Here is a 14,909-nt window from a genome sequence, read left to right as displayed (position 1 = left end):
TGAGGTCGTTCATTCTAAGCAGCCTTTGATACAGATTGTTAATACTTTCGATATGTAAACCGTTGTTGCGGCACGCTTGTACTGGTAAAGAATCACAGCACTAAGAAATATGGAACTGTAATATTTGGTTATCTTTAATCTGAACATAGATAGTCAAACATACATTTTTTGGGCCTGTTTTTGTTAAGATAACAATATAAAAACAAAACTTGTATGACATATTACATTAAAATCTGCAAATACGTAATTTGCGACGCACATGTTATCACCGTGATTTTATCAATGAAAAACATTATTTGACAACATCATATTCCAAATAAGAATACATATTAACTTTTTGCTCTGATAATGGTAGAGATTAATATTGTTCACTCATGAAAAAAATTTAATACAAAAAAACGTTGACGACTCGACAAATAATAATATAATAACATAATGTCATTCCTGTTTTGGGTGTTTAGATTATAAAAGTAAATTACCATGTTAGAACCTAAGCATAATATCGTGGGTATTCTGCGAATAAGCATTAAGCCAAAAATACTAGTTTTGAGATAATCGAGTTTGAAAGTTTGGACGGTCTTAACTTTTTTTATATGTATAAAAGGCAAATTCCTTTCTGCAATATTGCTTTGAGTATGACTTAGTGCAGTTTCGCACGCAGAATTTTGTGAATATAGCCTGAGAATGAGAGAAGCAAATGCACTAAGTCCATTTAGTGCTTTTTCTCTAAATAGATGTAAGTCTTTTTGACTTATAACATAAATTATCTTCGCCAGTTTTATAGATATGACTGTGTATGTTTTTGTAGACTATAGAGCGTACTCTTAATAAGATTACCTCATCATTAAGTCAAAACAGCAAAATTTTGACTTAGTGCTTTTTCGCAGAATACCCACGATATGGACCTTCCTCTAATTGGAGGTTGTTGTATTAACAGATTTTTGTTTTGACGAGAAATGGATGTTGGCCACTTGCTCAACCTATTATGTCTATGCTCTGGGTCCAAATACACGTTGAAAAAAATAATATGTGAGTTTGCCTGGCCCGAGATTTGTACCCGAGACTAGTGTCTTTATAAGGCGACACGTTACCGTTCGGTCATCGTGGGGCGTTTACTTCCCCCAAATGATTGCAAATAATGAATTTGAAGTCAAATAAATAAGTCATCTTTTCGAGAGATTCAACGTTCACATGTTGGTAATTGAAGCCTTCCCCTGAATAATGATCTATATTACATTATTTGGGCATTTTGAGATAATCAAATAAAACTATTTTGTTGAAAAGAAGTAGACAATGTAGCCCAATTTTGAAAATCGCTTCAAGTAAGAGCCATTAGTTAAAACTTGTTGCAATTAAGTACGGCGCCTTTAGCATTGTGATCAATGTGCATTGGTGCGAAACCCAAGAGATGCAGGTTCGATTCCTGCGGGGTGTCTTACTTTTTTCAAAAAGATTTTTTCTATTGGTTCTCAGAAGTGTTTTCAAAATTATGTATGTTATATACAGATTAGATTTGAATTTTTTGAAATCAATGAGATAGACACTTTTCTTTCTTCCCAGCCATTTCATTTCTATGTATATCCAGTCAGTGCCATTAGCCACTTATGTCAGTATCATACTCAACCACCTACACCTCACCCTACCATTCCATTGCTGCTATCTGACCATTTTATTTATTTACTTATTTTTGAGAAGTGAATCTTAATTTTGGAACCTTTTAAGATATTGAGATGAAACTCTACTAAATTGGTACCAATAATGTAGTCTATAAGCTGTGTAAAATTTATCAGTATTGGTCCATTAATTTTTGAGTTATAACCAGGCTCGTCCATATGCACTGCGGTACTGCAGCACCCCCAAGCAAATTGAGACAAATGTAATATTATAATATACATAAATTTATGTATATTATATGAAAATATCAATATTATTAAGCGTGTAATCAGCTCGCCCACGCATCGATACATCCAATGTCCGATAATATTATCATACACTGCGATAGGTACTTTTGGGATTTTGCACAGTACCGATTTCAATAGAATATTCGGCAGCGGTGCTCGCAGATTCGTACTGCCGGTCAGACAGTCCGTTTTCAGTATTTCTTCATTTCTGCATCGCGTGTGAGCACGCGCGCCACAGCAAGGATAGAAATATAGCTATAATGATTTATTAACATTGTTAAAATTTATTTCTGCAAGCAATTTATGCAAAGTTCTTTATTTTAATTATAAATATAATTAATTATTTATATTTAATTTTGATGTTAATAGTAAAATATAATCCAAATAAACATTTATTTTTATTTTTAATCAACCGCAGCACTCCCAAATATCTTATCCACGAGCCGCTATAGGTTATAACTGAAAAAAACAGACAGATTGAAATTTATAAATGTACTCAAGTACTTATGTAAATAGTCTGTAAATGTTTCGAAATTGAATTTTATTATTGGTGTACTCTGTGTCATTTGCATATTTAGAGCAAACGTGCATAGTGCAGTTAAATAGCATATAGCGATTTGTGATAATTCATGCATCTCGGCCTAAGTGTTTTACCTTTTAGTAGTCAATATGCTCCATCCAAGGAGTGAAGATGGATAAAAAAGTTGACATATTGATTCGTGATTAAACTTTGGTTTTTCTGATTCAACGACTCGTTGCAAGGTGGTATGCTCGTATCGTTGGTAGATGAAACATAGCACACCTTCTTAACGGTTATCATTTACTCGACAGGTGGGCGATTGGTGATTGAAGGTGAGCTGTACAAAGAAGTGGAACCGGGCTTATCTTCGTACGTGGACAATCCTCCAAAGGTATTTATTTCTCGTTCAAACAATACCTTTTTGTATAGCATTTTTTAAAAACTTGATAATAGAGTAACGATATTATTAACATCTGGTAGTAAGGTAATATTTAGTTTCTCACTCAAAATAAGGGTGGTGGTGAGAAGTGTGATCAGGATGAACATCTGTTGAAGCCTTCCAGTAAGGCTATCCGTCCTGCTGGAATGACTGACATCGTTAGCAATGCCATCTACGTCAGGGAGCTGTCAAATTACTAAACAAATACTCGTTTAAAAACTCAATACAACATACAGAGATGGTTACATGTTAGAAAGGGTAACGGTTCGTCTTAGGTAAGCGTGTTCGGCAGCGCGTTGAGTGGCGCGCGGAACTCAAACATATAACCGTATAACCAAAAAAAGACTTTGTCTACGAACATTTTCACACACGGTTATACGTTTGAGTTGAGCGCGCCGTTCAACGCTTCGACGACTTCGCCCACGTAAGACGCCTATTAAATGATTTTATAAATTGATCAACACTCTTGTTACTGTAACGTCACCTTAGTTCACCTAGTCCATTTAACTGCAAATATTTCAGTTAATGTGTACTTCATCATCTTTATATTTCGGATATTCTTAGAATCATCAATATTGCATCTAATTAAAATGTTATTATTTTCAAAATAAATAGCTTTATCCAGTAAATACATATAATTGATAAATATCCGTTAGATTTCATTTACCTGTCATAAATTATAAATTCACATTGCAAACAGAGCATCGCATTCCATTACGAGCAAAAGAGATAGATCTAAAAGTATGTATCTGTGACAAAGAAAGACATATTATTCGGTTGTGAGAAAGAGATATGATGGTGAGAGGCAGTGTTGCCAACCGTACTATAATTATAGTACAATACTATACCCACGGTGGCCACGTGGCTTAAGCGTTGGACTATCACGCCGTGGGTCCCAGGTTCGAATCCTGGGTCTGGCAAGTACACATATTGTTTTTCAATTTGTGTGTGAGTCAGGGTATGGACCTAATAGGTTGAGCAAGTGGCTGACATCCATTTCTCGTAAAAAAACAAAATATGTTAATAGAAACCTCTACTCTGTGGGGGCCCATATGATCCTATTAGGATCGGACATGGTCAAAAAAAAAAAAAATTTGAATTTGCAAATAATGGTATTAAAAATTTGTTAGACTTATTTATGTTGCCAAAATAGGCATTTCCCTTTTACTTGCTGTAATATTGTCAACCTCATATGGTAGGTAACCCAAGGTGACATCACCGGAACTGCCGAAATTTATTAGTATTGTAAAGGAAAGGTTAAGAAACTCTGGTAAACCTACAGTATATCAACGAGATCACCTGTTCCTCGACCGCCCGTGAGAAGTGACATGCGGCGAATACATGTGGATGGCTTAATGAGGTCACATGTACCTGGAATGCGCGAGAGTTTTTACACGCGAGTCAAATCGCACCATCTGGACAAGGCCTTATCGTCTTTTCTAAGATTTTCCGCATACCTACAAAATCACTCATTAGTTACATAGTTTTTGTGACATTCAAATTTATTTATTTATTTTTACAGACAGTGAAAATTACAAATTATAAATGACAACATGACAGTTAAAAGCAAAGAAATGGTACTAAAACAGTGTGAATAAGAAGGAAATATAATATGCAGTATCACAAAAACAGTATAAAAAGTAAATAGGTACAAAAATTATAAAAATTATAAAGTATGGAAGCACACCGAATGAGCTAAGTGGACCCTATTTTAAGAATTTATAAAACAACTCATTCTCATGTTGGTGGAATATATTTGTGTATGTAAAAGACAAAATAGCCAAGTAGGGTATATGTAATTATGTATTGTGGCTTGTGTTTGACAAATGTATGAAGTACTATATTTAAAAAAATGTTCCGGTTTCGATAATAGTGGTGCTCTGAATCAAACACGTTAGGAAAGATACCTCCCCTTCGCTGCAAAATATTGAACATCCAGAATATCTTATACAGCATTGAAAGGACAATAGTGAATTCTAATGGCTGTGTTTCAGGGGGCCGAGTCAATAATGAAACTTGTGGCCGATGCTTACACGGTGGTGCCGGAAGAGAGTCGAGCGTCCACACCTCTCCTCCTGCGGGCCACGGCCGGGCTTCGACTCCTGGATCCCGTGGCGGCCGATCGTCTGCTGGACGCCGTCAGAGGTGCTCTCAGGACTTCCGGCTTCAAGGTGGGAGAGGATTCGGTGGAAATTATGGACGGCGCGGACGAAGGTGTCAACTCTTGGTTCACTGTCAACTTTCTGCTCGGTGAGAAATTCAACATTTTCCATCACTTTAATGGAGTTGAAATACTTTCGTGGATGTGACAATTGTAACCAACAATATACAACGGTAGTTTGAAAAATGAAATAAAATTTTTATATTTTTATAAAATTCCATTTTAGGATTTCTCACTTGATTTTCCAAGTTTTTCATATTGTCAGAAAATTAATTTTTGTTGAACTCTGCAAAATATTCATTGACTGCATTTAAGGAATAATTCAGATGACTGCCACACGTTACCTGTGGATCTGACTGACATTTTGATAGAAGTCGTTTGAAGAATGATACTAGCTTTACTTAAACTTAACTTTTACGTAAACTTCAAGTTTTGTTTTATTTGATTACCTATCGCGTCATAACTGCGAATGTGGTCCGGCTAAAATAAAAGTTGGTTTCAGACCGCCTCTCCAGTACTGACACGATCGCCGCCATGGACTTAGGCGGTGGATCAACTCAAGTGACTTACGAGCCTGTCGGTGATGGGATCCCCGGGCCGCTGATCTCCTTCCCAGGACCTGACAGGAACATATCGCTCTTCACACACAGGTGATTATTCAATGGCTAAATAGAATGATGTCTCCCGATTATAATATGATAATAATTATCGTCCCCAAGTCCACCCTTTTTATCCTAAACTCTTACCATTATATTTTCCAAAGATACCTTATTTAGCAAGTACAAGGATGTTATAACTAAAATTTGGATAACTCCTGACGCCGGATATTAATCATAATATCAATACCTTAATTTTAATTACAAAGTTGGTAGCGTTTTCTTGGCAGAATTTGAAACATTTTGTAGTGTAGTTACTGGCAATAATTCTTAATATGAATCAATTGATTGAGAAAAGTTTGCAAGTCACTGACAAGTGGGTTTTTCTTTTTTTTTTCTTTACCACTGGTACATAACCGTTATATCCCCACCATGGTTATAGGACAATTACCCCCTGGACAAAAATCCCTTGGATATAAACCCCCCTGTTGGAAACACCCCAGAAAATAACCATCAAAATAAAAATTCTTGACACATACAATGCATATAAAAATTTACCTCATGTCCCTTACACATTTGATCCCTGTGCATTATGCCTAACATGTATCATTCTATATCGCGTTGTGTTGGAACCTTTTTTGAATTGAAGTAGGTACAAATTTCGAACCCGTATGTTAGTAGTGGAAAAATACTTTGGCTAAATACATCACATCCTAAGGGGGGAGGGTGTCTGATTATAGGATATGTGAATGATTTGGATTAAAATAATGTATTTATCTCATTTTGGCAGTTACCTGAATCTCGGCTTAATGGCGGCCCGGCGTGGCGTATTATTGACTGAGAACCCTGCGGATGCCATTCACCTCGTATCCGAGTGCATCAATCCCATCATCAAGGATGTGCCTTGGAGATACGCCAACGTGAATTACTTTGTTAGGTAAATATTCTATCAATTGAACTTGTGCAAAACTAAAAATCTTCTCGAAATATCAACCTTTCAACCTGAAATCAAAATACTCTATGATTGAACTATATCGACGGTCCCAGATTGGCAAAAATATCTTCTGGTATATTTCGGTATGTACACATCTAGAAATTGATCATGATGAATCCGATGAATATTTCAGATTGATTGATTAATAAGAAAGAACACCTTGAAAAACACCTGTTGAAACCCTATTAAGTTGGTGGTAACAATTTAGTTTATAATCTGTGCATGTTTATAATGTTTAAAACCAGTGATGCGATCATCACAGTGGTCAGAGTGTTAAGAAGAAGAATTGTTGCAAGTTTATTAATATTGGTCTGTGGTTAGTCATGGTACGGTGTACGAAGAGGTCGAGATTTGGTTCCTCTGGATGGTTCCTTCATTCCTCTGGATGGAGGAGCGAGTTTTATTTGCAGTGTAAACAGTTGGTACAAGAGTATGTTACAGTAGTTATGTTACAATACTTATGATACTGTTCCAAGGTCCGAGTCTCGGTTGAATGAGATGTTGTGCGGAGCGATGCAGAGACTGAGATACTAACAGACCGGGAACTTATATTCGAGTGACATGTCCAATGAATTATGATCCGCTATTTATTGACATACTCACAATCAAGATAACATCTTGAAAAGAGTATTTAGAAAATAATTATTATAATTGAGTCAGCTACTCTATACGGAGGTTACGTCATTGGATATGGCTGACTATGTGGAAAAATGGATATTGCGGAAATTATAATTGCAGTAAGCTATTTACTCAGTTTGCCATAATTGGACACTACGGGAAATGGATATTAAGGAATTTATAATTGTGGTCAGTTATTTAATATCGCCGATCAATATGCTGACACGGATTTAGTTGTTTATCATTCATTTTTGAGCTTTAATATCAAAACAAACGGATGCGCAAAGACAGACTCCAATTATTTCATAGATTGATAATAATTCTATGCTTGACATTTTTGTTGCAGCGGTCCCAAAAAAGATGTGTTATACAAAGAAGTGAAAGAGACACAGGACTCTGTTTCTGAACGGATGCCCGTGGTGCGGTACGATCGGTGCAAGGAGCTGGTGGTGAACCTGGTGAAGAGAATGCTGATCTCTGCGCCTGTTCCCACCAAGCTTGAGGAGCACAGCGTTAGCGCATTCAGTTATTACTTCGATAGGGCTGCCGATGCCGGATTGATAGGTAAATATATAGCGCATCAAAGATATCGATGAATGAAACTTCTCTTCTGTGAAGATGAAGTCTGAATATAAGAGTGAAGTTAAATTTAACCCTTTTACTCCCACGGGGCCGATATTTCGGCCCACCATACCTATGCGAAAACTCCATCTGGGCCGATCCATCGGCCGAAAGTTTGGAACCAAATTTACGATTTATTCCAAATTTTTTCCCGTCATATTTCGTTCATGTAGACGAAGCATTATATTCACTGTGTGTTGGGTGGTGACTAACATTTATTTTAGTGTCGGCATTGTTTATAATTATGCCATACCCTAATAACTCACAAGTCATAATTGCTCTGCTGTCGAACTTGAGACCAAAGAGGGTCATAAAAATAATAAAACATTATTTTTATGACACATTTTAAATTCTGATATTTCTTTTAGTTGTTTTATGATTCATATATCACATTACAAAATGAAATTTGTAATTTTTGAACTAACAATGGATGCCACTGTATTTTTGGTAAGATGGTGAAAAAATACATGAATATAAATAATATTATAAATGATTTAGTGCTTTGAGACTTATTTTTTGAAATTACTTCATTCCATATCAGTTAGTCGTCGATACTGTATCGAATTCTCTTGCGATTTCGTGAATTGAATAATATTCTTGAATACCTTGACACTATACGATTTTTTTTGATTACTTTATAAAAATTCTATTTCATAGAGAAATAATAATATGTTTATTTTTTTTTCTGTTACTACATAAGGATAGATTATATTATAAAATTTGATATATCAATTATAAATAAAAAAATGTTGTCACACTTGTTTTGTTGTTCAAACATAGTTTTATCCGTTCATTTCTAAATAAATATTGATACATTATTTTTTTCTTTTGTTTTATTGATTTAAACTATCAATATTATTACTTATTATTGCTTTATACACCATTGAGAACACACAAAAAAAGTTTCAAATTTTTAAAACATGTGTAGAATTAGTTATTTAAAAAAAACTAAATCGACGATTTGTTGTCAAAAAACGCTTGGGAGTTTTCGCATATGCTAGGCTAAATCAGCTGGGAGTAAAAGAGTTAAATATAGACCAGTGTCGAAGGCTAAGCAATTATTTAGCGCTTACGGTGGTCCTTGTGGTCTACTGCGTAAGACGCTGGGCCTTCACCCAGGGGCTCCGGGTTCGATTCCCGATGAGGTGACAATATAATTATGTGGTTTTCTCAAAGCCTGGGTGTGTATGTGGTCGTTTCACTTTTACTAGTGTCATTGGGCCTGTTGCAGTGTTAAAAAGAATAAATATGTATATTACACACAATATTGTAGTTAGTAGAGATCAGTGTTTATTTGTGTGTATGTTTAAATTAGGCAGTGGCATCTATTTAATTTCAATGAAATCTCTGGATTATTTGAGCCTACTCGATACATACAAACTTGATGACGTCATACAAAAAACTATAAATCAGGCATTTTGCGACCACCTTACAATAATACTCTTTTACGGTATTAATGTAGTTTATGTGATTATGAAATGATGATTCCTAGGATGAGAAAAGACAAGGCATCATAATGACATACATCTTTCCTACAAAGCCTACAGACTACCCTTAATTTTCGTCGGCGTATGGCACCTGAGCCCTTTAATATTATTAATATATATTAAATATTTAATTATGATGGTTGTTTACAGATCCAATAGAAGGAGGCACTGTATCCGTGCAGGACTTCACGGATGCTTCAGTGACAGAGTGCGCGGTGCCCAATGCTGATCAGCCGTGGGTTTGCTTCGATCTCACCTTCATCTCGGTATTGCTGGAGGAGGCCTTTCATCTTGCGCCCGACAAAAAAATTGAGGTCAATATATTCTTCTTCTTTATTATAAACTCTCTAAGTCTGCAACCTTTCATCTTATGGCAGCTCTGCATTTGGCTAAATTAAATGAAGTCACAACGGCCTAAATTTTTAACATACGATATCTTCGAATGCATTGATTTCATGAGAAGACAGTGCTAATCGATTAAAAGATTTTGTGGGTGTGAATAAATGAAAGTAAAGGTGCGAAATTCGTACAAAAGTATAATAATATCATTGATTCTTATAAACATCCTATGTACAATATTTTCCCTATTTCATTAAAATCCCCAACTTTTTTTCCCTAACTTTTCCTTAACTGATGTAAATATTCCTCCACCATTTTCCGTACTTCTTTAAATATCCCCATGATCATACCCCATTTTACCAAAATTTTGAAAACGGACAGAAATGTTAACCAATAACCAGATAAAATTTTGTAGTGTTTATTAAAACTACCAAGTACAATTTTTTTATTATTATATGATTAATTTAAATATTTTTTAAAAACTTGTGTAGGTGTTGAAACAATTAATTTAGACGTTTCTTTTTAAATATGTCGGTAAACTTACCCACCCACGATGGCCGCGCGGCTTAAGCGTTGGCCTATAGGCCTACAGGTTCGAATCCTGAGTCTGGCAAGTACACGTATTGTTTTTCAATTTGTGTAGAGTCAGAGTATGTACCTAATAGGTTGAGCAAGTGGCTGAGATCCATTTCTCGTAAAAACCAAATCTGTCAATATAAACCTCCACTCTGTGGATGCCCATATGATCATATTTGGATCGGAAATGGTCGAAAAAAAAAACTTGTAACGTTTTAAGAAATATCTAAAAATTTATACTAAGGGCAAGCGGCGCCAAATTGTCCAGAATCACTTGGTCAACAGTGGCGTCAAATTGGCGCCGATTGTCTTCAATGGGTTAATTAAACATTACCAAATCTTTTTCCCTCTTTTCCATGTAATCTCTCGAATTTCCAAATCTTTCCCACATCTTTTTCATTAAAAGAAAAATATATTGGACGCATCGGTAAAATAACGAACGAATGGTCTCAGTATCACTAAGGAAAGAGCAGTTTAATAAGCAGAAAATTAAATGATGAGGACCAATGATAGTAGTGTAGTGAAACAATAGAGTAATTAGTGATAGAAGTGAAACAATGACAAACACCCAGGCTTTGAGAAAATCACATAAATATATTGTGACCTCACCTGGATCGAATCCAGGATGAAAGGCCAGTGCCTTACACACTGGACTACGAGGGCCTCAAGGGCCTCTTCGGTGCACAGTTTTACTACTGTACTAATAAATGCTTATATGCTTTTTTAGAAGAAATTTATGTTACCTGATGAGGTTCATGCTCTGAATTCAAGCGCACATTAAAATACCATGTAAATTTGGCCGACCCGAATGATTTGAATTCGACACACACTACTTCATAAGCAAGCGAAGATGTTACCACAGAGATTTCGAAAACAAAAATATGTTTACTTGAAATCGTTTTAGTTTTGATCTTGTTTGATGATTGTTTTATGATTTTTGTTACAGCTGGTGAATAAAATAAAGGGACACGAGATCTCGTGGGCGCTTGGTCTTGCCTACAACACATTGCTCAAGAACTCATAATGACGTCTCCATCATCCGAAGAGGAGATTTTTTATATTTATAACAAAGTATACACACAATATTAGCGAACGCACACTGTTACAGAACTGGATGGGCTGGCGGACATGATGTATTATTATAATAATTAGATAAAGGTTATTTAGTTCGGATCTATCTGTAGAAACGACAGCCTAAAACCAAAGCATTTGGACTCTAGACAGAAGGAGTCTTATACACATTCTGTATTAGGAATCGAATGATTATATGAGTGGTTGTATTGGTAATAAGTTTATTATTTTGTTGTATTGGCAGCCTTGAAAACAAAATGGCTGCTCACATTCTCGTTAAAAGTCTGTTGCTTTGTTTACTTAACCTACGTATTAATTTCTCGGTGTTTTACGTGATTATTTATCATAAAAATAATGCCTACATAAAATTGATGAGGAAGTATTTTTCCACAAGACGTTTTTATGTCTGGAAAATTAGCAAACAGATGTCATAGTAGAAGTGTGAAGTTCTCTTTAAATGAACCTACAATGCGAAGTCATTTGTAGCTAACTTAATCAGTAGACCAGAGGTCCTTTTTCGGCTTCAATTTCATACAGTTAAGCTAGATCTCTACAGAAGAAAGTTTTTTTTCTAAGTCATTTTCTTTCTTTTACAAGTAATGCTGCCAAGACAGAGAATAAATTTGTTTTTATGTGGTTACAAATTCAACATTCGTTATGTAAAATCTTTCTAGAATCGCTATCAAATCTTGTAATATGAAGTGTTCATACTATGATTCTCTGTAGGTATGTAACCTTATAATATAACCTTACTAGTAATAATTGATAGTAAATCATGGAATCAGCGCTGTAGTGAATTGTTTGTTCTGCAAATTAACTCTGTGACATTGTTACAGCTAGCCCGTTCGGTTTGATTGTGTAATTGCCCTCCTATATTCCGACCACATCCACTTGGCATCCCTCTGCTTAGTTTACAGTACTGACTATAAGACGAGGTGACAAGATAGTAAGGTCGGTCTATATTGCCGTTGTGATTAGCGAATTATTAGCTATATATTTTATAGATAAGTTTATTTTGTATTGAATAACAATATGATAATATTTTATTGATATAGTTTTGTACTGTGATGGTAATAGTTTATAATCTGCCGAAAGAAGTGTGCCGTGAAGTGAATCTGGCTGATCTGTAGCAAACAAGCATTACATGGTGGGCTCGAAACATCAACTTTGCGATCTGCAGTCAAATGCTGTACTACTGAGCTATATCCCTAGGCTCAGAGTAGGGATCCTGTTGTAGTTGGTTATGTAGGTATTATTTAACTCGGAAACCTGAAAAAACTAGCATCAGCAATGTCTCGGTTAACAGCCGAACACACTACCAATTACGACACTAAGGGTATAGTTAAAGTGTCAATTTTAAAGTACTCGTAATTACTATTTTAAAAATTCCTTCGATTTATTTCCTTATTCAAGAGATTCCAATTGATTCAAAGTAATAAATCTAATGAAATACTGTATTCGTTTGTTCATTCGCTGCCTAGTTCACTTCTATAATTTGTGCCGTTCACACATTCAATTTTTTTAAACTCCAGTTGTAACCTATTGCCAACACATTGACAGATTACGAGTGTAATACTTATTATACTATATTTTTGTTATGGTATTTTTGATATTCGAGTAAATTTATTAATTATTTATAACTGTTTAATGTGGATTGTAACAATTAATAGTGACATCTAGTGAGGGAATTATGTGATGTGAGATATATTTTACTGAACAAGTTATCATTGACAGTGTCTGTACCGAAAAATGATTAAAAAAACATTGAAATACTTTTTAAATTCAACGATTAAATGAGCGTTTGTTTAGTTTGGATGTTATTACTACGGACTGGAGAATCAGGAGAATAAGGAACGGCAAAATAGATAAAGACCGCCTGTGCGCTGGAGTAACCAAATGTGGGTGGCAGTCTCTCGGTCGCTCAAAAGATGGTTTTATTTCTGATTGGCCATGATTCTCACCCATGAAGAAACAGCCAAGAGATTATTACTTGGTTTTTTTAATATTAATTTTATCAATTCTCTGTTGTCTCCGTGCGAGAGATGCGCCTAAACTCTTCCCAACCACGCCTTGACCAGTCTGATGACTGTCATTGGTTTTAATCGTGTCATCGATGGTTCGATTGGATGCAACAGGCGGACAGACTGCAGTTTACACGGCGGTTTGATGAATCACGTTATTAATGAAAAGCAGTTTAATACTTTCATTTCATGTAATTGAGATTTTTTTTAAACATGCAACTGCATTTCATGAACTCAGGTGTATAAAATGTTGCTATTATTTTCATAGCAATGCATTTCAATGTTTTGGCCTGACTTGTACGGCTAAAACATGACTGACAGAACAAAGAAATATCAAGCTTTTTTCTTAGAATAGTAATAATGGATTATTTGAGATGAGTTATGTATGTAGAATTTACAATCGCATATTTATCTTTGAAGTCTATTTGCTCAAATCATAACCCAACCGTCTTTTTCAGCTGACAGTACTGTCAAAAGTAAATCTATTTAATTGTATGTGTATGTAGCAATTTACATATATTATTATTTCCTTAAATTTTGTTATGTCGAAGGTTTAATAATTTCTTAACTAGATGTCACTCACACCTAAATAATGCATTATTATTTACAAGTATTTTTTTACTAATGCTATTTTTATTCGATTGAAATTATATTTTTGTATTATAATATAATTATTATATGTTTACTTTCAAACTAAGCTGACACTATTTGTAAATATGTTTATATTACATAAATTCGCATGGCATTATGCATTAACAGTTTAAGTGACATATCCATAAACATTGAGTTGTGAATGATTACAATCAGTTAGACCTATACACTGTTAGAATTCCTAAATTTTTAAGTTTAAATTTGGAATCTAGCTCAAAATAAGTAAGGATTCAATTTTGGCTCCGTTTCCAGCTCTGTTAATAATCTCGGTATGCTAAAATGTCACTTGATCTATGAATGCGTAATGGTTCTCCATTTTATTTTTGACAAATATTAATTATATGTAATATTAATTACAGTCAAATTAAGAAATCTTCATTATTTTTCATTGTGTTACGGATTGTTAATAAACCTCGGTGGAAAATCATCTTTTTCCCTTCTTCAATTGTTTTCTCCCAATGGAACTTGGCAATCATCAGTCCTTTGTAGGAAATAACTAATATATAAAAATGTTGAAGAAAACCTTCTTCTATAACGATGAAGCCTATACGTATAAAAATTAGTTAAAAAAAAGGATTAAGTAGGTACTAATTTTTATATAAACTCCCAAATAAGAAGGGTGCTTTTATAATATTTTTTGCATGCGAAAATGACACTTATGTCAAGTCTGACGAGCCAAGATGCTTTTGCGATTTTTAAATGGAACTTTCTGAAGGTTCTATCTGAAAGAAGATTCAACGTATTTACCATTACATAATACAGTACACTCTCAGTAATCCGCCGCTCCATTATCCGACAACTACTTTAATCCGCCGTTATTTTTACTAGTTGAAAGGACAAAGTCAAGCTCTATAATTCGCTGGTATTCGATTGTCAAATTCAATAGTCCGCCGCGTACAAGAATACTGCGCAGA

At 34.8% G+C, this 14,909-nt stretch overlaps 1 protein-coding gene across 3 annotated transcripts in view; it reads left to right on the top strand.

Moving 5' to 3' along the window:
- NTPase (ectonucleoside triphosphate diphosphohydrolase NTPase) overlaps positions 1-13,068 on the top strand; it is a 38,398-nt gene extending 25,330 nt beyond the window's left edge. For all 3 annotated transcript variants that reach the window (XM_085950162.1, XM_085950161.1, XM_085950160.1), the window contains exons 4-10: positions 2,733-2,812; positions 4,855-5,110; positions 5,524-5,671; positions 6,408-6,554; positions 7,576-7,793; positions 9,488-9,651; positions 11,199-13,068. In XM_085950162.1, coding sequence (XP_085806288.1) covers positions 2,733-2,812; positions 4,855-5,110; positions 5,524-5,671; positions 6,408-6,554; positions 7,576-7,793; positions 9,488-9,651; positions 11,199-11,276 — 1,091 coding nt within the window. In that variant the 3' untranslated portion in view covers positions 11,277-13,068. The remainder of the gene's footprint in view (positions 1-2,732; positions 2,813-4,854; positions 5,111-5,523; positions 5,672-6,407; positions 6,555-7,575; positions 7,794-9,487; positions 9,652-11,198) is intronic.
- Positions 13,069-14,909: the final 1,841 nt, after the last annotated feature.

This window comes from Rhyacophila brunnea, unplaced genomic scaffold, assembly GCF_057557595.1.
Source record: "Rhyacophila brunnea isolate RB1 unplaced genomic scaffold, BYU_Rbru_1.0 scaffold_23, whole genome shotgun sequence".
Classification (NCBI taxonomy): Eukaryota; Metazoa; Arthropoda; class Insecta; order Trichoptera; family Rhyacophilidae; genus Rhyacophila; species Rhyacophila brunnea.
The sequence above is the reverse complement of the archived record's forward strand: the minus strand, read 5'-3'. Positions and strand labels throughout refer to the sequence as shown.